General features: G+C 42.4%; 1 protein-coding gene across 1 annotated transcript in view; it reads left to right on the top strand.

Moving 5' to 3' along the window:
- The window catches only part of dpp10 (dipeptidyl peptidase like 10), a 683609-nt gene that overhangs the window by 342775 nt on the left and 316024 nt on the right, over positions 1-24810 (top strand). The window contains exon 4 of the mRNA XM_033024629.1: positions 20305-20399. Coding sequence (XP_032880520.1) covers positions 20305-20399 — 95 coding nt within the window. The remainder of the gene's footprint in view (positions 1-20304; positions 20400-24810) is intronic.

The following is a 24810-nucleotide window of genomic DNA, read 5'->3' as shown; positions in this document are numbered from 1 at the left end:
TTGTTATCCTCTTCAAAACAACATTGATGTCAAGGTTTTATTTCTTGCAAGAAACACTTCTGAAAGGTACACTACAGATGTACAATTTGAGCGGAATTGGGAGTGTGAACATTATTTAGGTTTGTCTGCAAGGTTTTTAATATGATAGTTTCAAGGTTAGGGACTGTGCCTGTAATTTGGGGGGAAAAGTACTCGTAAAGATTTGTAGCATATTGGGATAGTCCAATGTGTTCACATAACTGTAGTTTTGTTCTATTTCCAACAGCACTTCCATTTTGAAGTTGCGAATTTCCACGTATTCTGCGTACCTTAGAGCCCACCATAAAATTAATCTCGTAATTTTCTTGTGTACCATTGAACTAGTTACTTGCCATTAAACTTCGCCAAATGACACTAAAATTAGTACCATAACATGAACAATTCACCTTCTTTGAGATCCCACCGAGCTGAAAATAACAGTTAAATTTACTTACAGAAAAATCAATCCATACCTATCTAGTTTCCTATGAAACTACACAACATTCAGAATGTATTCTTTGTCATGAGATTAAAACAAAAAATAGGGATAAAGATATTCAGCAGATCAGGCAGCTTCTGTGGAGAAAGAAACACAGTTAATGTTTCAAGTTGATAAATAGATCGAGACAGCGCCTCATGTCCTTAGATGGCGGAAAAGTCAGTATCAGTGATGGACCGGAGAGTATTCACTGTAATTTTGTAATCTCCTATGTATTGGGGTGTTCATCAAAACTGGAAATCCATGTAACAAAACTTGAGAGAGGGGGAAGGATGGTGAGAAAAGAGGGAATATTTATGAAAGGGTAAAAATGGAAATATTAAAACATAGAAAATAGATGCAGGAGTAGGCCATTCGGCCCTTCGAGCCAGCATCGCCATTCAATATGATCATGGCTGATCATCCAAAATCAGTACCCCATTCCTGATTTTTCCCCATATCCCTTGATTCCTTTAGCCCGAAGAGCTAATTCTCTCTTGAAAACATCCAGTGAATTCGCCCCCACTGTCTTCTGTGGCAGAGATTTCCACAGATTCACAACTCTCTGGGTGTAAAAAGTTTTTCCTCATCATCAAACTGTGTCCCCTGGTTCTGGACTCCACCAATATTGGGAAACGTTTTCCTGCATCTAACCTGTCCAATCTTTTAAGATTTTATATGTTTCCATTAGAATCCCTCTCATCCTTCTAAATTCCAGTGAATACAAGCCCAGTCGACACATTCTTTCATCATATGTCAGTCCTGCCATCACAGGAATTAACCTGGTGAACCTACACTGCACTCCCTCAATAGCAATAATGTCCTTCCTCAAATTATACCAAAATTGCAAACAATACTCCAGGTGCAGTCTCATGAGGGCCCTGTACAACTGCAGTTGGACCTCCTTGCTCCTAAACTCAAATCGTCTCGCAATGAAGACCAACATACCATTAGCTTTCTTCACTTACTTGCTTACTTCACAGCATGCTTACTTTCAGTGACTGGTGTACAAGGACACCCAGGTCTCGTTGCACTTCCTCTTTTCCTAATCTGTCACCATTCAGATAATAATCTGCCTTACTGTTCTTGCGACCAAAGTGGTTAACCTCACATTTATCCACATTCTACTGCATCTGTCATGTATCTGCCCACTCAACCAACCTATCCAAGTCACCCTGCAAACATCAAGAATGTCAAGGTGATACAAATGATATTGGCGTCATCTGCCGAATGCTCATTAATGAACGTCAATTATAATAATTGATCTGCCTGGGGGAGAGGTAGAGAGAAGAAGATTAATTAGATCAAGTGAAGTCGTTGTATTTATTGTCATATGCACAAGTACAGTGAAGTACAGGTACAATGAAAATCTTGCTTACATCAGTACCACAGGCACAGATATTCAAACATACAAACACATAAATTATACATTAAAATTCTGCAAAACTGTTAAAAGAAAAAATGTTTGTGCAAAAATAACAAGACATTAGTACAGAGTACAATTTGAAAATAAAACTAGTCCATGATGGTGTAAAAGATGGACTTTGTATTGTTCCATTGTTGAGGTAAGATTAGGATTGTGCGGGTTGGTTCAAGAACCTTTCTGTTGGAAAGTAACTGATTTTGAACGATGTTTTGCAGCTTCAGTCTTCTGTATCTACTGCCCAATGGCAGGAGCGAAACGAGGGCATGGCCCGGATAGTGGGAATCCTTGATGATAAATGCTGCCTTCTTGAGGCACTGTCTCATGTAGATGCATAGCCAGTGCAGATGGCTGTTTGAACTGGACTGAGTACACAGATGTACTGTAGATAGTATCCTGACTGGTTGCATCATGGGCTGGTACAGCAGTTCTAATGCACAGGAATGCAAGAGGCTGCAGAGATGCAGCCAGTTAGGATACTTTTTACAGTACATCTGTAGAATTTTGTTGGAGTAATCACAAAGAGAGTTGTCACATGCCAAATCTCTTTAAGCTTCGAGGAAATTGTAGGTGCTCGTGTGCCTCTAGCCTCATCTGTGGACAAAGAACATAAGCAACACTGCAATAGTGAATGCAGTAAACAACAATTGCTAAAAATATAAAATAAAAGACAATGCTGGAAATAATTAGCAAATCATTTTCGCATCCCTTTCACCATCAACTGCTTGAGTGCATTTGATTTATGCAGATCTGAAGATAACAAAGTCCGTCAGCGCATTCCAAAGCTTGTTCTAAAATGTTGCTATATTTAAGAGGGAGTTAGATGTGGCCCTTGTTGCTAAAGGGATCAGGGGGTATGGAGAGAAGGCAGGTACAGGATACTGAGTTGGATGATCAGCCATGATCATATTGAATGGCGTTGCAGGCTCGAAGGGCCGAATGGCCTACTCCTGCACCTATTTTCTATGTTTCTATGTTTCTATAACAAAGGTGAAAAACGGTCATTGATTGCAACTTTATGCTCCCAAACAGAATCAAATTTGCGCCATATGTCAACACAAAATTAAACCAGTGCCATCATTTTAGTATCCAAATATCATCTTTAATATTCAAATAATGGCACACCCTGTAACATTTCAAGCAATATCTGTATTGTTTCATAAGGAAGGCACAATAAATTGAAGATGCTGGAATCTGGAGGAACTCAATAGGTCAGGCAACATCTGTGGAAGGAATTCCGACCTCTGGCTTTACATTTGACTCCTCCTTTGTCTTTTTAACCTCGTCTTTTTCACTTACGCCCCCATCTGCCAATCGACCACTAACCCCCCCCCCCCCCCCCCACCCCCTCACCGATATCCACCTAACATTTGTCAGGCTTTAACCCACCCCATTTCTTTCTGCCAGTTTTCTCCCCCCTACTCCAACCCAAAACGCCACCTGCCATTCCCTTCACAGGTGTTGCTTGACCCATTGAGTTGCCACAGTCTTTTTTTCTTTCCTTCTTATTCGAAACTGCCCCAGCAACCACCTCAAGTGTACCATTAAGATTTGCATTGCTGATCAATTTTTCTGCTGCAAGGTTTTTTAATAAAACCCTATTTCATGGACTGCACTGTTGAATGGTTCAATGGTTCTTTATTGCCATGAATGCACAGTAAAATGTTTTTGCACAACCCACAAATGCACAGTTGGCACCGTTTACAAAGATCCAGGTGAGCCCAGGCTGCTGCAGGACCATGACCTGACATCTTTTTACTCTCCCAACCACCTCTGTTTCCCAGGGGATGCCTCCTGCAGTCGACCTTAAAGGTGCTGGAGGCAATACCCCGGTCCCCCTCCTGCCAGCCCACTCTACACATTCATCATCACTAGTGGCTCCCTCCTGTCTTCGGGATTTCCAAGCTTCCCCTTTAGGCAATAACCCGCTGGGTCTTTATTCTCAGTAGCCGCCTGTTTAGATGTACAAAATGCAGATGCCATGGTAATTAAGAGCAAGAATTATATGCCCTAATCATGGGGCCTGTTCGGTATTCAGTATTGTTTGGACCTGATATAACCATTGGAATGTGATTTTGTTTTTAGATTTGGGTTAGGTGCACGTTCTGAACTGTTTTGCATGATCTTAACAGCTTCTGTAAATCCTATACCACACATGCTGTGAAATAGCAGCAGCCTGAAACTGATTCCTTTATTGTTCTGGAGGACTAATATATGGCCTAGTGCTTTGAAGTACTATATAGTCTGCTTCATTAATATCTCCTGCAGCACCATTTCAACCTCCATAAATATCAAAGAAGATATAGGACACTCAGTTGCACTATCATTCATCTGAAGATTAATACTTTTACCTGGAGGTCTATTTATCTTCATCCTGGCTTGCCACTTCAGAAAGCCCTGACCATTCAACCTTGGAAAAGGGTAACAATGCATTAAAATGCATTCTATTTTTCCAGGATGATTATTTTATTTTTTTAATTTACTTGATATTGTCCATGTTTGCATGCAAAGTTATGGACAACTAAGCAAATAGGTAAAATTGAGTGCAATATAAATTTGTGGTACTGTTTTATTTGCAAACAGTCATGATCAAATGAAGCTTGGCTTAACTGCAGCAGTTAAAATAGAGATGGATTTATTCCATGTATAGCATTCAGGTGATTTGGGTACCTTTGAGATGTACTGCCAGGTGTGTTAAAATGAGTTATTTAGGACTTCTTTAAGTTCTGAGCAATGTATTTGCTTTTTAAACAGATAATGGTAACAATACATGAGCAATGGTTTTGATAGTAATTAATGCCAGTTCTTTTTGTAAATTTACGATTTTCTGAAAAGATAAATGGATTTGTTTTCTTTATTATTTATTCTACTAATTACGGTTTTCAGTTCAGTTTAGTTTATTGTCATGTGTACCGCGGTACAGTAAAAAGCTTTTGAAGTTGTTGAATTTATTGTTGTGCTGTCATAACCACACAAATTTTTATCTCGTTACGGATAAGGATAGGACTTGACAGTGGGTTACGGTATTTAATCAGTTTCTAGATGACACATAGATTGCTGGATCTATGGATGGTGAGAAAGGTTGTCAAAGGCGTGTGCGGACGTGGCGCCGACGGACGAGAGGCCGAAGCAAAGAAGTCTAAGCCAAAGAACCGAATGGAAACGAGGCCGAAACGCCAATAAACCGAAAGAGTCCGAAGACGAAACGCCTACGAATCGAAAGGGTGAGACGCCTAAATGTGAAGGCATGAACATTGTCCCAAACCTCCGCTCCACCCAACCCGCAGCCTGCAGAGGGTGGCCGTGGGAGAGTGGCGGCTGTCCCGAGCAATGCACACCTTTGGCCGCTTTCAACTTGGTGCTTGGGTTCAGATTGCCCAGTCACCTATGGCTTGTGTGGGAAAATGAACCCCACTCTCCCGTCTCCCCCTTCTCTCTCCCCTCTTTTCTCTCTCTCCCCCTCTCTCTCTCCCTTCTCTCTCTCCCTTCTCTCTCCTTCTCTCTCTCCCCTCTTCTCTCTCCTCCTCTCTCTCCCCCGCTGCGGGTCGGGTGGAGTGGAGGTTTGGGAGAATGTTCATGCCTTCACAGTGATATAATGGACGCGGGGGTCTGGACAAATCACTGACAAGTCCCGCCCCCCAGCAACGGGACTTTTCTGTTGAGCGGCAGTCGGTCCTTTGGAATGTAGGCGACACCGCCTTTCGGGTAGTTGGCATTTCGACAGAGCGGCCATTCGGTAAGTTTGGTTTTAGGCGACGCAGCTTTTTGGTTCGTTGGCATTTAGGCGTCCCGCCCGTTCTGTTAGTTTGCATTTAGTCGTCCCATCCTTTCGGCTAGTAGTCGTTTCGTCTTCGGACTCTTTCGGTTTATTGGCGTTTCGGCTTAGTTTCCATTCAGTTCTTTGGCTTCGACTTCTTTGCTTCGGCTTCTTGCCTGTCGGCGCCACGTCCGGGTACCATCAAAGGATACCGCAGGATATGGGCCAACTGGAAAAATGGTCAGAGAAATGCCAGAAGGAAATTCATTTAGACTAGTGTGAGATGTTGCACTCTGAGATGTCAAAGGTAAGAGTGAAGTATATAGTAAATGACTGGACTCTCAGGAGCACTGATGTGCAGAGGGGTCTTGGGTGCAGGTCCCTAGCTCCTGAAATTGGCAACACAAGTAGATAGGACGTTAAAGAAGGCATGCAGCATGCTGGCCCTCATCGGTCTGGATGTTGAGTATGGGACCTGAAAATTATTTTACAGCTATATAAAGTTTTGGTCAGGCTACATTTGGAGTATTTTATGCAGTTCTGGTTGTCACATTACTAGAAAGATATCAAATTGGAGAGGGTGTGGAAGAAATTCACTATGAAATTGCCTGATTTAGAGAGTATTACACCTAAGGAGAGCTTGAGCAAAGCAGGATTGTTTTGGCTGGAGATCCTGATGATGAAGTGTCTTTTTCCCAGGGTTGAAATGTTAAATACCGGAGGGTATAGGTTTAACATGAGAGAGAGAAAGTTTTAAGATTTGAGAGGTTTTTTTTACACATAGTAGGAGGTGCCTGGAATATACCACTGGAGAAGTAGTGGAAGCAGATACAAAGGCAACGTTTAAGAGGCATTAGATAGATTTATGACTAGGCAAGTCTTCTTCTTCTTCGAGTCCTTTGCAATCTCAGATGTCGTTCTGCCAGTGTCTGGCGCAGGTCACAGCTGGTCGGGTCGGTTCAGCCAGGTCCTGCGGGCTGCACTGGGGGGCGTCGTCACACTCCAGTAGGTGGGACATTGTCTGTACTGCTCCACAGCTGCATGTGTCTTCTGCCTGGTAGTTCCATGCTTTCATAAGTGCTTTGCACCTCCCCTGCTCCACTCGTAATCTGTTGAGGGTCTTCCAGGTTGGCCATGGGAGGTCGTGCCCGCTGGCGAGGCATTCAGTCGGAGTGATACCTCTCTCCATCCAGTCGTGGGCTCGTGTGTTGAGCTGGTTCCATTCATCTTTCCAGATGTTGGTCCTTGCTGTTTCTTTGATTGTCTGGAGAGGTGGGACTGTCTGCAAGAAACTGGCTCTGGATTTCAGTCGGGGTGGAGGTGCTGTGTGTCCGTGCAGGGGGTGCCTGGTATCGATCTCCTGTGCTCTCCGCTCGTCTTGGGCGACGATGGATCGTCTGATATGGGGGGGGGGGCAATACCAGCTAGGGCGTAGAGGCACGGGACTGGCGTTGTCTTTATGCATCCCGTGATAATGCGGCAGGTGTCGTTGAGGGCTGTGTCAACCAGTTTGGTGTGGTGGGAGCGGCTCCAGCTTGAGCACGCGTATTCAGCTGTGGAGAAGCACAGGGCTAGGGCAGTTGCACGGATGGTTGGTGGATCAGCGCCCCACTTTGAGTTTACCAGTTTGCGCAGGATGTTGTTGCGAGTGTTGACCTTGGCTTTGGTGTTCTGAAGGTGGGTTTTGAAAGAGAGTGTCCTGTCGAGAGTGACTCCGAGGTACACGGGGTGGAAGTGGTTGGAGAGTTTGTGGCCATCCCATGAGACGCTCAGTTGTTTTCCTGCATCTCGATTTTTAAGATGGAAGCTGCATAGTTGGGTTTTTGATGGGTTGGGTTTCAGGTGGTTGTTATTGTAGTAGGTTGTCATCTCTTGGAGGGCGCTTTCCAGGACAGACTCGATCTTCTGGAAGTTCTCCAAGGCAAGTAATTGAGGCTTACTGACCACATGCAGGTTGTTGTGGAGTTTAAAATGGCATGATTTGTTGGCACAGACAATGTGGGTGGAAGGGCCTGTTTCTGTTCTACACTTTTCTATGTATTCTATCTGAACACCTTGTCATAACTACCATGGAGCTGCTAGTTCCCTTGAATATTATTAAACGATGGTTTATCTTCCCAGTAAGATGCAAGATTTATGCTCTTTTACTCATAACCTCTCTGCCCTTGTATGTTCAAAATAAATGAACATACTTGGTGATCTTCAGTTATGATATCAGCACAAGTTTACCGAAGGATATTTTCGCATTAAATATTTACCAAAATCTTTACAATTTTGGTCACAGTTCTGCTTAAGCAATTGGAATATTTGAACTGGGTACGCTTGCTCATGGAGATGGATGTAACTGATTAAAGCAGCTTTTTTTGAGAATTAATATTTAATGAAAGTAATATTTAATGAGTATCCCCTGTGTCTAGTCTAATATAATTTTCCACTGAGTTTTTTGTCTTTCTTGCACAGGTGAGACAATAAGTAAAACTATCTTTGAATGAATTAATACTATATAAATATGCTGTTTCTAACATCTAGCTAGCTACTACCTATCAATTGCACTGATAGAAGACCATACATGATAGAAGATGAATTAACAATTTAATGTAATAGATGAGGTCTCTTCATGTTGGAATGCGATTTGTATTGTGTTTCTTAAAACATTACTTTTCATCAGGGTCATTGAAGAGTTAAAAGTAACAGTAACAGTAATGGGGCTTTTTCACGGGGCGAGTTGACGCAAGATGTCACCAGAGTGAAGTGGTCGTGGTCCAGCACGAGTCTCGCACGATATAACGGGGGGTAGATAAAGAGTTCCCACGGTACTCGGCATTTCTGTTATTTGTGCGAGTGACTTGTCCGTCTCCCGAGCTTTCCCGTTAATCTTGAATGAACATCGTGAACTGTAGTGTTGTTAATCACGTGGCACAAATGATGTTACTTTGTTTTCACACACTATATTGGGTTTTTTCACACACTATATTCCTCCCTTGGTTGAATTGGCTCATTTGGAGACATGCCTATACTAAGTATTTTCGAGTACAGGATGGTGGTTATTTTCATTGACGCGCTGTATGCAGCAGCCCACTATGTGCATCGAGAACGCTTGCGTGAAGGCAGAAGGGTGAGATTAATTAAAAAGAGAATTAAGAGGAAGTCTCACTGGGTGAAGCCCATCTTTCAACGGAGACCTCAATTTGGACAATATGATCAGCTGCTTAATGTGCTGTGCGAAGAGGATAAAAGTGCATTCACAAACTTTGTCAGAATTTCACCCGAGCTCTTTAATGAGCTGAAGAATAATCTGGGTTTTTTTTAGACAAATGTTGTTTGGTGTGATGCACCTTCTCTCAATATGTGCAAGAAGTCGTCTTTTTATTTTGTCAAATAGGAATAAAGACTTTGTCTCACATTGACCGTGATGGTTGTCTTATTTTATTATCTACTGAGAGGTGAAACTTTCAAACGTTTAACCAGTCAGTAGACAGACAATAAATAGTAACAATCGAGCCATAAATGGTGTATACATGGTGAAGGGAACAACGCTGTGTGCAAGATAATGTTTAAAATCATGCGAGGAATCGATCGGGTAGATGCACAGTCTCTTGCCCAGAGTAGGCGAATCGAGGACCAGATTACATAGGTTTAAGGTGAAGGGGAAATGATTTAATATGGATCTGATTAAATACTGTCAGTAGTAAACCCGATCAAAAACAACATCAGGACGTCTATTAAACACCAGAGATCCCAGTAAACACCCAGCCGAGACTTATTACAGGTCTAGTGGAAAGACACAAAGCGCTGGAGCAACTCAGCGGGTCAGGCAGCATCGCTAGACAACATGGATAGATGATGTTTCGGGTCGGGACTCTTCTTCAGCGCTGAGTTACTCCTGCATATTGTGGCTTTCCAATGCAGATTAGCGTCTGCGATTCTTTGCTCCTGCATTACGGGGTCTATCTCGATTCCCGATAAAGTCTAAAACCCATCCTCCAGAGTTCTCAGCCCAGGGCGCCCATAAACAAGCCCTTAACTCCACACTGGGGACAGAGGCTGAGAGGTGTACAAAACCATGAGACGAACAGGCAGGGAAATAGACAGAGTCCAGGGTAATATATGTCCTTTGCCCACAGAGGGGATTCGAGGACCAGAGGGCATAGGTTCAAGGTGAGGGGGGAAGATCTAATAGGAATCTGAGTGAGGGGTAACATTTTCGCACCAAGGGTGGTGGGTGTATGGAACAAGCTGCCAGAGGAGGTAGTTGAGGCTGGGTCCATCCCTACATTTAAGAAACATTTAGACAGGTACATGGATAAGACAGGTTGGGAGGGATATGGACCAGACGCAGGCAGATGGGACTAGTTTCGATGGGACATTTTGGCCGGTATGGGCAAGTTGAGCCGAAGGGCCGGTTTCCACACTGTAACTCGATAAAGCCAGTGAGTATACGATCTAAGATAGTCTCAGGGTCTCGAATGAGGTAGGTAGTAGTTCAGGAATGCTCTGTGGTTGGTGTTAGGATGGTTCAGTTACATAAGTGCTCAAATGTAGGCACCGTTTTCGCAGTGGAAGCTCCGAGACTGTGCAGCGGGCGATTGTCGTGTTGGCTGGGACTCCTGTTATCCATGCAGGGGATTGACCTCAGTCTGAAGAAGGCTCTCGACCCGAAACGCCACCCGTTCCTTCTCTCCAGAGTTGCTGCCTGTCCGGCTGAGTTGCTCCAAGCAACTGGTGTCTATCTTCAAAGGACTGACCACCGGGCTGGATGTCGGGGCTGGCGTGTTGCGTTTCACAGACCGAACTGTCCAATTAATGGTAACAGATGGGCACTGAGGGAAGTCCCCCCCCCCTCTCTGTTTATCTGCCCTTTCTTTAACGTTTGTGCCTCTATGCAAGTATCTCGCGAGCCATCCCAGACTGCCCATTTCTGCTTCCCCTCGTCTTTAATAACTACATTTCCCTAACAATTACTATCTTTGTTAGTTATAGCAGCAAAATTAGGCCATTCGGTCCATTAAGTCCACTCCGCCATTCAATCGCGGCTGATCTATCTCTCCCTCTCAACCACATTCTCTTGCCTTCTCCCCATAACCTCCTGACAGCCGCACTAATCAGGAATGTATCTATCTCTGCCCCTATTCTTCACCCTTTTGACAGTAGTTTTGTTTTATTGGAGACGCGGGAGACAGCGGATGCTGGAATACTGAGCAAAACATGAAATGCTGGAGGAACTCGGTGCATTTGTGTTTAAGAAGGAACTGCAGATGCTAGAAAATCGAAGGTACACAATAATGCTGGAGAAACTCAGCGGGTGCAGCAGCATCTATGGAGCGAAGGAAGTAGGCAACGTTTCAGGCCGAAACGTTGCCTATTTCCTTCGTTCCATAGATGCTGCTGCACCCACTGAGTTTCTCCAGCATTTGTGTGTGTGGGTGGGAGTTGGGGGGAGGGGAGGGGGGGGGGGGGGAGAGAGATAAGGCAGCCTGAAGAAAGGGTCGCATGTCCATTTCCCTCCGTAGATGCTGCCTGGCCCGCGGAGTTCCTACAGTCTTAGAAACTGCTTTAGACAAAAAGAGACACAAACTGCTGGAGTAAACTGCTCAGCAAGTGAGGTACCTGAACACTCAAAAATGAAAAAGAATGAAAATGTGATTATTTCACCTCCCTTCAACTATTTTGTGTTTCAGCATGAGAGGGATTATAACATTAGAGACATTCATCTTGTAGTGATGTGTTAATGAATAATTGCAGACATCAATCTGATAGTAAAAAATATATTTATTTAACAATGAGGTAAAACAAGCACTGACAATCAAACTGCTCAGTTACTCACCGTTCGCAGGAGTTCCCACGGTACCCGCAAGAGTTATTACGGATATCGCATGGATATCGCACTGGCCACTATGTTCATACAATGTTGCAATGCTTACCCACAAGTGTACGTCACTCTTGGAGAAATTCAAACTTTCTTGAATTTTCTCCCGAGTGACCAAGTTACACGACTACCTGCCGTTAGCGCCACGGTGGTCCACGGTGGTCCACGAATGCCGTACTGTTATCGCACGAGGTTCCCACGATGTTAAACTCTGGTTCACTCTTGCGTCAAGTCGCCACTTAAAAGTAACAGTTTTATCTGCTGAAATGTGAAATTCATGTAATCTATTTTATGAAACTAATGAATATTAATAGACAACAATAACAATGAAATATACTGTATAACAATATTAACAGCAAATACGTTTGACTGTGATGGGCAATGTACTTTTCAATTGCAAAAATATATTGAAGCATCAATGGCAACCCCATTTCCACTTTGCACAAACCATAAATCAAGCAGAGAATCCTGGATTAAATGGCTTCCTATAAAGCCATTTGATTAACTGCAGCATCAAGGCACCTGACACCATGTATCGTATAAAAATAACATTTTTCATCAATATTAATTGTTAGTATACATAGGTTTCACAATAAACAAAGGTGTTTGTCATTTAATATGGAAGGTTTATTTATGGAGATTTCTATCATATTTATAGTTTAAGATATATCCTGGTAGCTTTTTAACTTCATAAAGTGTCAATAACAATATTTATAGAAAGCTAGGTAAAAGGAACTCCAAATGCTGATTTACAAAAAAAGATACAAAGTGCTGTAGTAACTCAGCAGGTCTGGCAGTATCACTGGGGAAGATAGACACTAGACACAACAAGCTGGAGCAACTCAGTGGGACAGGCAGCATCTCTGGAGAGAAGGAATGGGTGATGTATTGGGTCAAGACCCTTCTTCAGAAATTCAGCTTCTCTGGTGAACTTCAATGAACATGATCTGTCCAGGGGATTGCTTACTCATTTTGTTATATACTTGGCTTTGTGTACAAATATTGATTGGGTAGAAATATATCACAGAGTGAGCAATTTAAAGCAAGGAAAAATATTGGGAGCCAGAGTATCACCAGCCAGAAAATTTTAAAAGAAATTACCTGCATTCCAGTGAACTATTGGGATTGAGAAGAACTTTCAAGAGTTTCGCCTTCAGGAAGGGAAATATTTATTTGCATATGCAATTTAAATCACACCATATGTGAGGTCCAGTATTGCAGTAAACCCTTGTTTTAGCAGACACCTGTTTCACAGATTTTGGTTATAGCGGACGGACCTACCGACGGCTGCTTGTGCTCCCCCGACTCGCGACGCCTCCCCGGTTGCTCGCAGCGCCAGCAGCCCGTGCTGCCCTCGGCTCATGCTGCCTCCCCTGCCACTTGCACTGCTGGCCCTAACTCGACTCTCCCTCACCCCCGACCGCTCACAGCGCCGATAACCTGCGCCATCCCTAGCTCGCGACGCTTCAAGGCTGGACCTTCTGCCACCATCACCTACACACACGGTTTAAACGGCCGCTTCCAGGCCGTATCTGCTGCCACTACCACTGACCCTTAGCTGCACTCCATCCCGCCGGCTGCAACCATTGAGAGCGCCAATCCCTCCCTCTTACCTGGCCGCCAGCAGGCTGGGACGGTCACCTCACCTGGATTCTAGGCTCAGTTTCGGACCGAGAATCTGAAGAAGAGTCTAGTCCCGAAACCTCACCTATCCATGTGTTCCAGAGATGCTGACTGAATTGCTGAGTTATTCCAGCACTTTGTGTCCTTTAGTATATCAACCAACAACTGCATTTGTTTGTTACTACTAATTATACAATTATAATACCTTACTCAGTTATAGAGGTCAATTTGGCAATAACAGACACAACCCCCCCCCCCCCCCCCATCTGTGGTCTGTTATAATGAGGGTTGACTGTATGCAAAATATTCGTCAAGAAGTCCAAATTAAGAACACCATTGGTAAATCATTAACATTTATAACTAACCTTTAATGAGTGAAATCTAATTTTGTGTTCAGAGGTAGAAATATTTTCTTTATTCATTCGTTTGAATCACTTGATAATTTAAAACCCCCTTGTAATATCTTCCAACTGCCTTATATTTAGAGATATGAGCTTCACTCTTTCTTGGTAGAATTTTTTTTTTTTTTTCTTTTTCCTTTGCTTGTGCTTTATTTTGAATTGTGCTTTCTATTTTGTGCTTTCTGGGTGACTGTAACATCTGGGTAAATCATATTCTATTTGTTTTGAGAATTAGAAATACCAAGCAATTGGAAGGTCTGAAGTTAAAATTGTCACCAACAGTAATGTTTAATTTTCCTGATCACGAATGACTGTTGAACAATTGATTAAGATCAATCTTAAGTGTGACACTGTTTAATTTCAATGTCTATACCTTTAAATTAGCGGTGGTAATATTTTCCCGAAGTTACATTATTCTATGGTTGTTGCTGCAATAAGTCTTGGTTTCCAAAGCTATTTTCCCTCCTTTTCGTCCGAGGTCTCCGTATGTATTATTTCAAAACACGTTTAGCGAAGAGATCTCCAGCGGCTAATATTAGCCATCAGAGAAAACTATATGACTGAGTGTAACATCAATTCCACTCCAGACTACTATTACATTTCGTTGGTTTAAATGAAAAATAAAATCAGCATTGTACCTTTCTTAATGTCAAAATGTCAGACCTCCCTGCACCAATTTATTATTTACTATTGGGTGCGTTGCCTTCCTTTCTCTACCCCAATGGCTATGGAAGCTTAGTCATTGATTTCATTTCAAACTGCACTTGATATATTTTTAGAATAGTAGAGGAATCAAGGGATAAAGCAACAAGGCAGTAAATGGTGTTGAGTTGAAAGCCAGACATCATTTAATGGCAGAGTAGGCTTGCATCTGGTTCTTCTTTTTCTTATATTACCTCATGAAAATAACTCTCAATTCTCTGTTGAAAAAGTTGGATTGAAAGCTTGAATGTGAAAACCTTGATATTTCCGATTCTACAAGTCAATGGAACTCCAAAATTCTATTCTGATATATCAGGTAAACAATTATCCATGAAGTTATTATCCATCTCGAGATGGAGAGGGTTGTGGTAGAGAGAGGTGGGGTGGCGTTTAGAATGTGTAGTTAAAACCTTAGTAACTCATATAGCCATTAGAATTTGAATTGTCCACCTTCTAAGAAACAAATCCAATTTAGTTTAGCTAATACCTTTTACCACGTGACAATAATTTTATGTTCCATCGAAGATATGTACTAAATAAAAACTGCAACCAGTCTGGCAATCGAGTACAAAACAAAATGGTTCTCAATATTACCTATATGGAATCATTTTGAAATGTTATTAAATGCGACAGATAAAAAATATGAGAATTTGTCAGTGTGCATAATAGATTTTGTGAAAGTGCAACCAGCTTAAAAGAAATGAAAAATTCATTAGTGTGAGTGTTATCTGATTGCTTTATGCCATTAAGTATTTGAGCATGTAAATTACAAAACTATCAGATGAAAAATAGAAATATCTGTCATTTATTAGACAATAATTTCCTTCATTAAATGAGATGTGCAGTCATTATACCACCGTTGAACAGACATTTAAGTGTATTTCACAGGCTTGGAATAACTAGTTTTGAGAGAATATATAATAAATCATTTTAATCTCTCGTTATTGAGAATATTGTACCAAGTAGCCTATCTTTGTTTCTGTGATTCCAGTTTTTTACAACAAATTGACAACAAAAGTCGCAGTGGAATAAGGTGAAATTCTGAACTTCATGACGTGAATAAATCACTTCATCTCCTCTCCACTTTCACATATTATGCCTACATAGGCAACAATATTTTTGCTTTATAGTTGGTCGGTGGGGACGCTGCGAGTAGGCTGCCCTGCCAGCAATGTGTTTGTTATTTCAACTTTTTGGGGGTTTTTTGGTGTGTCCAAATGTTTGTTTTAGTGTCTCTCGGTATGTCTTGTGTGGGGGGTGGTGAGATGGGGAGGAAAGGGGGGAACTGCTTTCGGTCGCCTCCTCAACGGAGAGGCGAGTTTTTCCATGTCGCCTCCCTCGCGGCTTAACAGCTTGGATTGGAGCAGTCTTTCCTGGAGTCAGGCTGAGAGCTTCAGCAGCGTGGACTTTTCCATCACGGACCTGGCGAACCCTTGCCAGGGGTCGCATAGAGGAGTGCTCCAATCACTGGCCTGGTAACTTTGGCATCATGGGGCTGTGGTCTGTGGAGCTTCTAGCCGCAGGCGTGGCATGGACTTTCCATTCGTAGTCTGGGATCCCTTGCCGGGGATCGCCTGAGAAGAGCTCTGACCACCGGCCTGCGGCCTATAACATCCTGAAGCAGCGGTCTCCTGTAAGAAAGTGCCGATTCGGGCACTCCAAGCCACGGAGTGTGTTTGAGCGTCCCGACGTCAGAGTTTGGATCATCCCGATGAGAGGGCCTGTTCATCGGGCCATCTGTAGCGACAACTACGGAGGGTTCATGGCCCCGACCACGGGTGATCAAAGGACTGGCTGAACTTTGTTGACTTCCACCTCAGTGAAGAATGCTGTGGTGGATGTTTGTGTTAAATCTTATTGTGTATTGTGTGTTCTTTTTCAGTGTTTCGCTGCTGGCAAATTCATTTCACTGCACCTTCGGGAGCATGTGACAAATAAAGTTGACTTTGACTTTGGCTTATATTTACATAATTCTCCACACTGAACCTTCTAATTAAAATCAACATTATACCAAGTATAGGAAGGAACTGTAAATGCTGGTTTAAAGATGGACACAAAAAGCTGGAGGAACTCAGCGGGACAGGCAGCATCTCTGGAAAGAAGGAACGGCACATTTCAGACTCTTTATACCTGTGTCTTTTTTTTGGAATATTCAAGGAATGTTGCCAAAAAGAACATTCATCTTACATTTGACGTTCAACATTCATTGTTTATCACATTTTGCGTTTAAACTGACTCTAATGCTGACCAATTTAGGATATACATTGATCTTAGTCTGGCCTCATTTATTTTCCCCATTCGATTTCTTTTCTTAAAGGCTTTGGTGAATCAGATGCGTTTTGCAACATTTCAATGGTAACCATTAGTGACACTGGCTATCCATTTCAGAAACTTTAATTCCTTCAATTTATGTGTCGTGACTTCAGAGGTCAGGTCTCCAACACTAGTCTAGTAATATAAACAAACCATTTATTTTATTTTAACAGTTTATGGGAATTAAGTGGTCAGACACAACATTGACATTTCTACTGGTTTCCAACGGACAGTCAGAGCCACATATTTAGCTTATTTGCTTGAAATTGTAAGATCATTCTTTACAAATCAAAATGACAAAATGTTTTGTGAACTGCCACTGAAAAATAAGTAATTTATTTCCCATTTCAAATTGATTGATTATCCTGACTAGCTCTTGTGCTCATCAGGGGAGTTTTTAATTCATGCAATCTGGGGAAAAAATATCTCATTTTGCTGCTGGAACCTTCTCAGTAACATTGTACAATGAAATGCAGAGTGTATTGCGGTACTGTGGACATTGTTGATTAATTCAGTGCAGCAAACAAGAGAATGGACTTGGCATTAAATATCAGCAAAACAACGATCCTCTCCTGTTTAAGAAGGAACTGCAGATGCTGGAAAATCGAAGGTAGACAAAAGTGCTGGAGAAACTCAGCGGGTGCAGCAGCATCTATGGAACGAAGGAAATAGGCAATGTTTCGGGCCGAAACCCTTCTTCAGACTGATGTAGGGTTGGCGGGGGGGAGAAGAAAGGAGAAGTAACAAGGGCAGACTCCTCACCTTTCACCCCACGAGCCGTCACATACAACAAATAGTCCTCCGTCATTTTCGCCACCTCCAACGTGACCCCACCACACGCCACATCTTCTCATCTCCCCCCATGTCTGCTTTCCACAAAGACCGTTCCCTCCATAACTCCCTGGTCAATTCTTCCCTTCCCTCCCGCACCACCCCCTCCCTGGGCACTTTCCCTTGCAACTGCAAGAACTATTATCTGAATGGTGACCAATTAGGAAAAGGGGAGATGCAACGAGACCTGGGTGTCATGGTACACCAGTCATTGAAAGTAGGCATGCACGTGCAGCAGGCAGTGAAGAAAGCGAATGGTATGTTAGCATTCATAGCAAAGGATTTGAGTATAGGAGCAGGGAGCTTCTACTGCAGTTGTACAGGGTCTTGGTGAGACCACACCTGGAGTATTGCGTACAGTTTTGGTCTCCTAATCTGAGTAAGGACATTCTGGCCAAAGAGGGAGTACAGAGAAGGTTCACCAGACTGATTCCTGGGATGTTAGGACTTTCAGATGAAGAAAGACTGGATAGACTTGGCTTGTACTCACTAGAATTTAGAAGATTGAGGGGGGATCTTATAGAAACTTGCAACATTCTTAAGGGGTTGGACAGGCTAGATGCAGGAAGATTGTTCCCGATGTTGGGGAAGTCCTGAACAAAGGGTCACAGTTTAAGGATAAAGGGGAAATCTTTTAGGACTGAGATGAGAAAAACATTTTTTACACAGAGAGTGGTGAATCCCTGGAATTCTCTGCCACAGAATGTAGTTGAGGCCAGTTCATTGGCTATATTTAAGAGGGAGTTAAATGTGGCCTGTGTGGCTAAAGGGATCAGGGGGTATAGAGAGAAAGCAGGTACAGGATACTGAGTTGGATGATCAACCATGATCATATTCAATGGCGGTGCAGGTTCGAAGGGCCGAATGGCCTACTCCTGCACCTATTTTCTATGTTTCTATGTTTCTAAGAGATGCTGCACTTGTCGCTTTACATCCCCCCTCGACTCCATTCAAGTACCCAAGCAGTCATTCCAGGTACGACAGAGGTTCACCTGCATCTCCTCCAACCTCATTTATTGCATCCACTGTTCTAGATGTCAGCTGATCTACATCGGTGAGACCAAGCGTAGGCTTGGCGATCGTTTCGCCGAACACCTCCGCTCGGTCCGCTTTAACCTACCTGATCTCCCGGTTGCTCAGCACTTTAACTCCCCCTCCCATTCTGAATCTGACCTTTCTGTCCTGGGCCTCCTCCATGGCCAGAGTGAGCACCAGCGGAAATTGGAGGAGCAGCACCTCATATTCCGCTTGGGCAATTTGCACCCTAGCGGCATAAACATTGACTTCTCCAATTTACGGTAGCCCTTGCTGTCTCCTCCCCTTCTCAGCTCTCTCTCAGCCCTCAGGCTCCTCCTCTTCCTTTCTCCTTTCTTCTCCCCACCCCACCCTACATCAGTCTGAAGAAGGGTTTCGGCCCGACACGTTGCTTATTTCCTTCGCTCCATAGATGCTGCTGCACCCGTTGAGTTTCTCCAGCACTTATGTCTACCAACGATCCTCTCCTAACTCGCCAACCTTGCACAAGTCCCTCATCTGACCATAAAGGCTCATAATGAGAACACAGAACATTTGGATAATTTTCTATATTGAGAGAACAATCTTTCAACAAATGCAAATATCAATGTCAATGATGGCATGTACGTTTGGCCATCTTAGAAAAAAAGGTGTTTGAAGACCAAAACCTCAAATACAATTTTAAAAAAAAGTCAGTTTATCACACAGCCATGATCCCAGCCCATCTACATGCTCTGTGGGCATGGACTGCCCAGGCAGAGTAAATGCCATCAAAGTACTGGAGAAGAGCCACCAATAATGTCTCTGCAAAATCTTCCAAATCCACTGTAGAAAAGCAAAACAATATCAGAGTCTGCATTGATTTTTTTAAATTAAAATAGATCAATCAGTTTAACATCAAAAATAATTAAGATAATGGCATCCCATGAGCTTTACCACTTGTCTTATCATGACCAACAGTACACCAAATGAACTTACAAAATATGAGAAAGATATTATGCAAAGGGTGGACAATCAGAATCTTTTGCCCCTGGTGTGGAAATGTCAAAGACTAGAGGGCATAGCTTTAAGGTGAGAGGGGCAAAGTTTAAAGGAGATGCACAGGGTAAGTGTTTTACACAGAGAGAGGTGGATGCCTGGAACATGCTGCTAGTTGTGGCATTGAAGAGACTTGTGGATAAGCACACGGGATATTCAGGGAATGAAGGAAAATGGAAAGAGGAGATTAGTTTAACCTAACATTTTGCAAACATGGACAATATGGGCTAAAGGGTCCGTTCCTGTGCTATACTGTTCTACATTCTATATTCTAAACTGAATTGTGTGTTTGTGAGACAACTTCCATTGATACCACCCATTGATGTGTGCTAAATAATGTGGATTGTTACAATTGATGATGCCTTGGATTGCACTGGTAGTCATGGAAGAATTTAATTATATCATAAGATTTATCAGCAGTTATTTACCTTTAAGAAATTAATTTATCTGGATAGTTTGCACAATAGAATTTGTGTATTGTCCAACAGATGACAAGGTGTTAATACATAAAATCCTTCATCACAAAATTTGCAGTAACAACTCATAGTCGTAAAATTAATTAATCTTAATTTGAAAGTAAAAACCGGAAATACTGCAGATATTGTTGATATAGCTGGTGTGTTAAAGAGAAAAGCTGAGATTCAGCTTCAGGCATAAATCATTTGTCAGATTGATGAAGGGTCTTTGACCAGTTAAAGCATCTATCAGATGCTAATAGATTGAAGAGATTGCAGAGTTTAATTTCATTTTTTAAGTCTGAAGATGATGCGCCGCTTCAAGTAGTAATTAAAACGTGTGGCGAGAACAAAATATCTAAATTGCTTCACTTTCTTCTGACAGATGCTGAGCTGGTGTACCGGGCCAGAGATGGCCATGTGATCGAACTGAATATAGTAACAAATGAAACAACAGTGTTGTTGGAAAACAGCACCTTTGTAAGTAAATTAATTAATGTTTTTTTGTATTTTCATTTCAAAATGCTATTTTCATGATGCCACTGTATGTTCCTGCTTCTGTCAACTCACAGTGAACAGAACAAGTCATAAAGTAGCCAGTTCCAATTCTATATAAGGCCAGGGATGTTTTCAGCTAATATTCTGTACAATTTTGAAAGAGATTTTGAATTAGATAGCAAAGTCAAATCAAAATTATTGTCAGGTGCACAAGTACAGTGTGGAACAGATATATTGTATTCGTGTTACCTATTTAGCTTTAAATTTCTTGTAATTGACGTTGGACATTGTGCTCTTAAGATGGTTCTGGCTTGATGCATTGTTTCATCAAACATCTGGGAATTAGATTTTAGCCTAAATTGGATCAGCAAGAGGAGAACCAAACAGGGCTGCAGCTCATCTGTAAACCAATACAAGGTAATGACTTGCCAAATGTTTTTCTTAACTAAATTCATTGCAGAGCACGTTAGAGAATTACTTTAAATTGCATGTGATATATAGCAATAAAACACACCTGTCAGCACATTTAGTTTATATTGACATTTGTGCTCCATTCAAATCTCTTTCCATGCTGTTCCATATAACTATCAGCATGACCGTTTAATCCTTTCTTCCTCACACACACATCTAGTCTCTCAGTAAATCCATTTGTGCAATCCTCCTTAATAATTCCTTCCTCTAGCAAATTCTGTTCCCACCATTCTGTTTCTGAATATCCTATTTGATTTCTATTATTGAAATCCATTAGTTTTTGTTTCTTGGAGATGAGGATAAATATTCTGTATGAACCAAATCTATCAGAAGCATTCAGAAAATTTAAATGCCTTGTCGGAACCCCCCTCCACCTTTACATTTCAAGGGAGAAGAAACTTTGTATTTCTCTGTTTGACCTTTCCAAACAGATTTAACATCACATTTGTGGCTTAATGCTTAGGTCCAGCTAAATCTTTTCTGTAAACTAAGGTAATGTGATTTGTGTGGTCTGAAGAAGATTTGATACAATATGACATAGCTAATTTTCTTTAAAATTCTATCTCTGTAGAAATTATTTCACCTGGATTGTATTTAACCTGGCCTTGTTCACTTGTGGCTTAGACCAGTTAAACTAAGTAAATTGGTTTATTTCTGTGCTTGTTATTGCAACACCCTATAATACTGATGGAAATACAAAACAGGGAAAGAATGAAGATCTGGCCGTGGAGGTTACAGAGAACCGTAACATGTTAACGTCTGTATAGCACATTGCTCTGTGCACGTATTCGCTCCTCAAAAATATCAGGGAAGATGCTCAACTACCCCGTTGTGTTGAATTCAAAAGTGAGGAAGGAAAAGAGATTTATGCCACTTCGCTCAGTCCGCCTGAACCTACTAATCTCCCATTTGCTAAACACTTTAATTCTCTTTCCCATTCCCACACAGACCTTTCTGTCCTAGGTCTCCTCCATTGTCAGAGTGAGGCTAAATGCAAATTGGAGGAACGGCATCTCATATTTTGCTTGGGCAGCTTACAGCCCAGTGGTGTAGCGGCAGATTTTCATATCTTTCAAGTAATTAGCACCATAGCCGCTAAATGGATGAGAATGATTGAAGGGGGTGTCTTCGAAACGCATGCGAGCTCACTCACAGAGACCTTCAGAGCTTCTTCTCAGATATGGCTTCAAAACACCGTCTTTTGATGAATAAATGCTTTATTGTTGATGGAAAACAGTAAGATACATCCAAATGTCTTACGGCTCGTTACTACAATCTTCATTGAACTCCAGCTTATTACTTTAGACATTAGAAAACTCCTCGTGTCTCCGTAACACTGCATGATCTGGCACGTGGCCCGCATGGCCTGGCACGTGGCCCGCATGGTCTGGCACGTGGCCCGCATGATCTAGCACGTGGCCCGCATGGTCTGGCACGTGGCCCGCATGATCTGGCACGTGGCCCGCATGGTCTGGCACGTGGCCCGCATGGTCTGGCACGTGGCCCGCATGATCTGGCACGTGGCCCGCATGATCTGGCACTTGGCCCGCATGATCTGGCACATGGCCCGCATGATCTGGCACGTGGCCCGCATGATCAAAGGATTAAACTTCCCCATCGTCTCTCCAAACTAATCTAAAAACTAAACTTCTGCGCAAGCATCTAAGCTCCAAACACGCCCAAAAACACGTCATAAATCCCACCCTCAATATAACGGGCCGTCTAAAATTTAAAGGCACATGCCATCATCAATTACATGCAAAACAGGCGAAATAGCCACTACAAGTGGTATGATCTTGATTTCTCTAACTTCAAGTAACCGTGGCATTCCCTCTATCTCTATGCGGCTCTGAACCGGCCCTAATGAGTGCCCCCCCACCCACCCCCTTTGGACAGTCTCCCTCAGATGGTCACGTCAATCAATTCAGCTTGTTTATTTATGTATTGTATTTATTTACCTTTCTTGTACATCAGTGGAGCTGCACACTAAATCTCGTTGCACTGACGTGCAATGACAATAAAAGATATATTATTATTATTATTATTATTATTATTATTATTATCCCTCCCCCATCCAAGCCACACTAGCTTTTCGTTTTCACCCAACAAACTAACAAGCTAACAATGGCCTGTTTCCTTTATCATCGATACTTTTTTGCATATCGTTCATTCATTGTTCTTTATCTCTCTACATCATCGTCTATATGTCTCGTTTCCCTTATCCCTAACCAGTCTGAAGAAGGGTCTCGACCTGAAACATCACCCATTCCTTCTCTCCAGAGAGGATGCCTGTCCCGCTGAGTTACTCCAACTTTTTGTGTCTGTCTTTGGTTTAAACCAGCATCTGCAGTCCCTTCCTACTGATTTATAGCAGGCTGGCCTGAGGGAATGAGGGGCATAAAGGAGATTATTCATTTGACTCTTCTGGCCTAGTTACCACTTTTATCTCTTTGCAGCAACCAGTTCCAGATTAAAATGGTGCCATTCTCTGTCACATATTTTTGATAATCTGCTTTGTTACTCAGCAGGGAATGAAACAACTTCCTTCTGTTCGTGCAGTCTATGATCTATTATCAACAAACACAGTTTGTACATACTTAGCACAATTAATTTTGTTAGACATCCCAAGGCGTTTCATATGGGCAATAATCAGACAAAATTTATCATTAAGGCATCCTTTGTAGAAATGGAGACACCCTGAATAATGACCAAAAGCTTGATTCCATGTGCTTTTTAGTGGAGAAAAGGGAAGTAGAATAGTTTAGGGATCGACTTCCATGTTTCAGTTTAGGCAGCCAAACACCAATGGTGAAATGAACAAAATTAGGGATGTGCAGAAGGTGAGAATTGGGGAAGAGCAGAGATTGTTACCTTTCCCAATATTGACTGGGACTGTGATAGTGCCAAGGGCTTATCCAGGGTGGAATTTGTCAAATGTGTTCAGGAAAGTTTCCTCAGGTAATACGTAAAGGGCCCAATAAGGGTAAGGGCAAAGAGAGACTTGAACTACTCTTAGGAAATTGGGAAGTTTAATGTGACTAAAGTGTCTGTGGCAAACCTTTTGGGACCAGAAACCATTAACTATAGAAACATAGAAACATAGAAAGTAGGTGCGAGAGTAGACCACCAGGTCCATCAAGCCCGCACCGCCATTCGCTCATGGCTGAACACTAAACAGACACACTTACCCACAAACAGTAGACACAAGACACAGAACACAATACACTACCCTCCCCTTTATACCGCTATCACCCCTCTCCACCCCAAGAACCTCGTGATCTCCTGGGGGAGGCAAAAAAACGGATAAAAACCCAGGTCCAATTCGGGAAAAAAATCCGGGAAATTCCTCTCCGACCCCAATCCAGGCGATCGACACTTGTCCAGGAGATCACTCAGGTCTTACTATACTAACCATACCTAGGTCCATATCCCTGCCCTCTCCCCGTAGCCCCTTATCCCCTTGGCAGCTAAAAAACCATCTATTTTAGACTTAAATATATTTAACGTTTCTGCTTCCACTGCTCCCTGGGGCAGTGAATTCCATAAATTAACCACCCTCTGGGTGAAGAAGTTCTTCCTCATCTCAGTTTTAAAAGAGCCCCCCCTTATTCTGCAACTATGTCCCCTAGTTCTAGTTTCCCCGATCATTGGGAACATCCTCGGTGCATCCACCCGATCAAGGCCCCTCACGATCTTATATGTTTCAATGAGATCGCCTCTCATTCTTCTAAACTCCAAAGAGTAGAGTTCCAGCCTACTTAACCTTTCCTCATATGTCAATCCCCTCATTGCAGGAATTAATCTTGTAAACCTTCGCTGCACTGCCTCCAGGGCTAGTACATCCTTTCTTAAGTATGGACTATAACTATATTTGGAGGACCTCCAATTTATATTTATATAACTATAAACTGGTTGTGGATAG

This window comes from Amblyraja radiata, chromosome 7 (genome assembly GCF_010909765.2).
Source record: "Amblyraja radiata isolate CabotCenter1 chromosome 7, sAmbRad1.1.pri, whole genome shotgun sequence".
Lineage (NCBI taxonomy): Eukaryota > Metazoa > Chordata > Chondrichthyes > Rajiformes > Rajidae > Amblyraja > Amblyraja radiata.
Note: the sequence above shows the minus strand (reverse complement) of the source record. Positions and strands in the feature narration are given on the sequence as shown.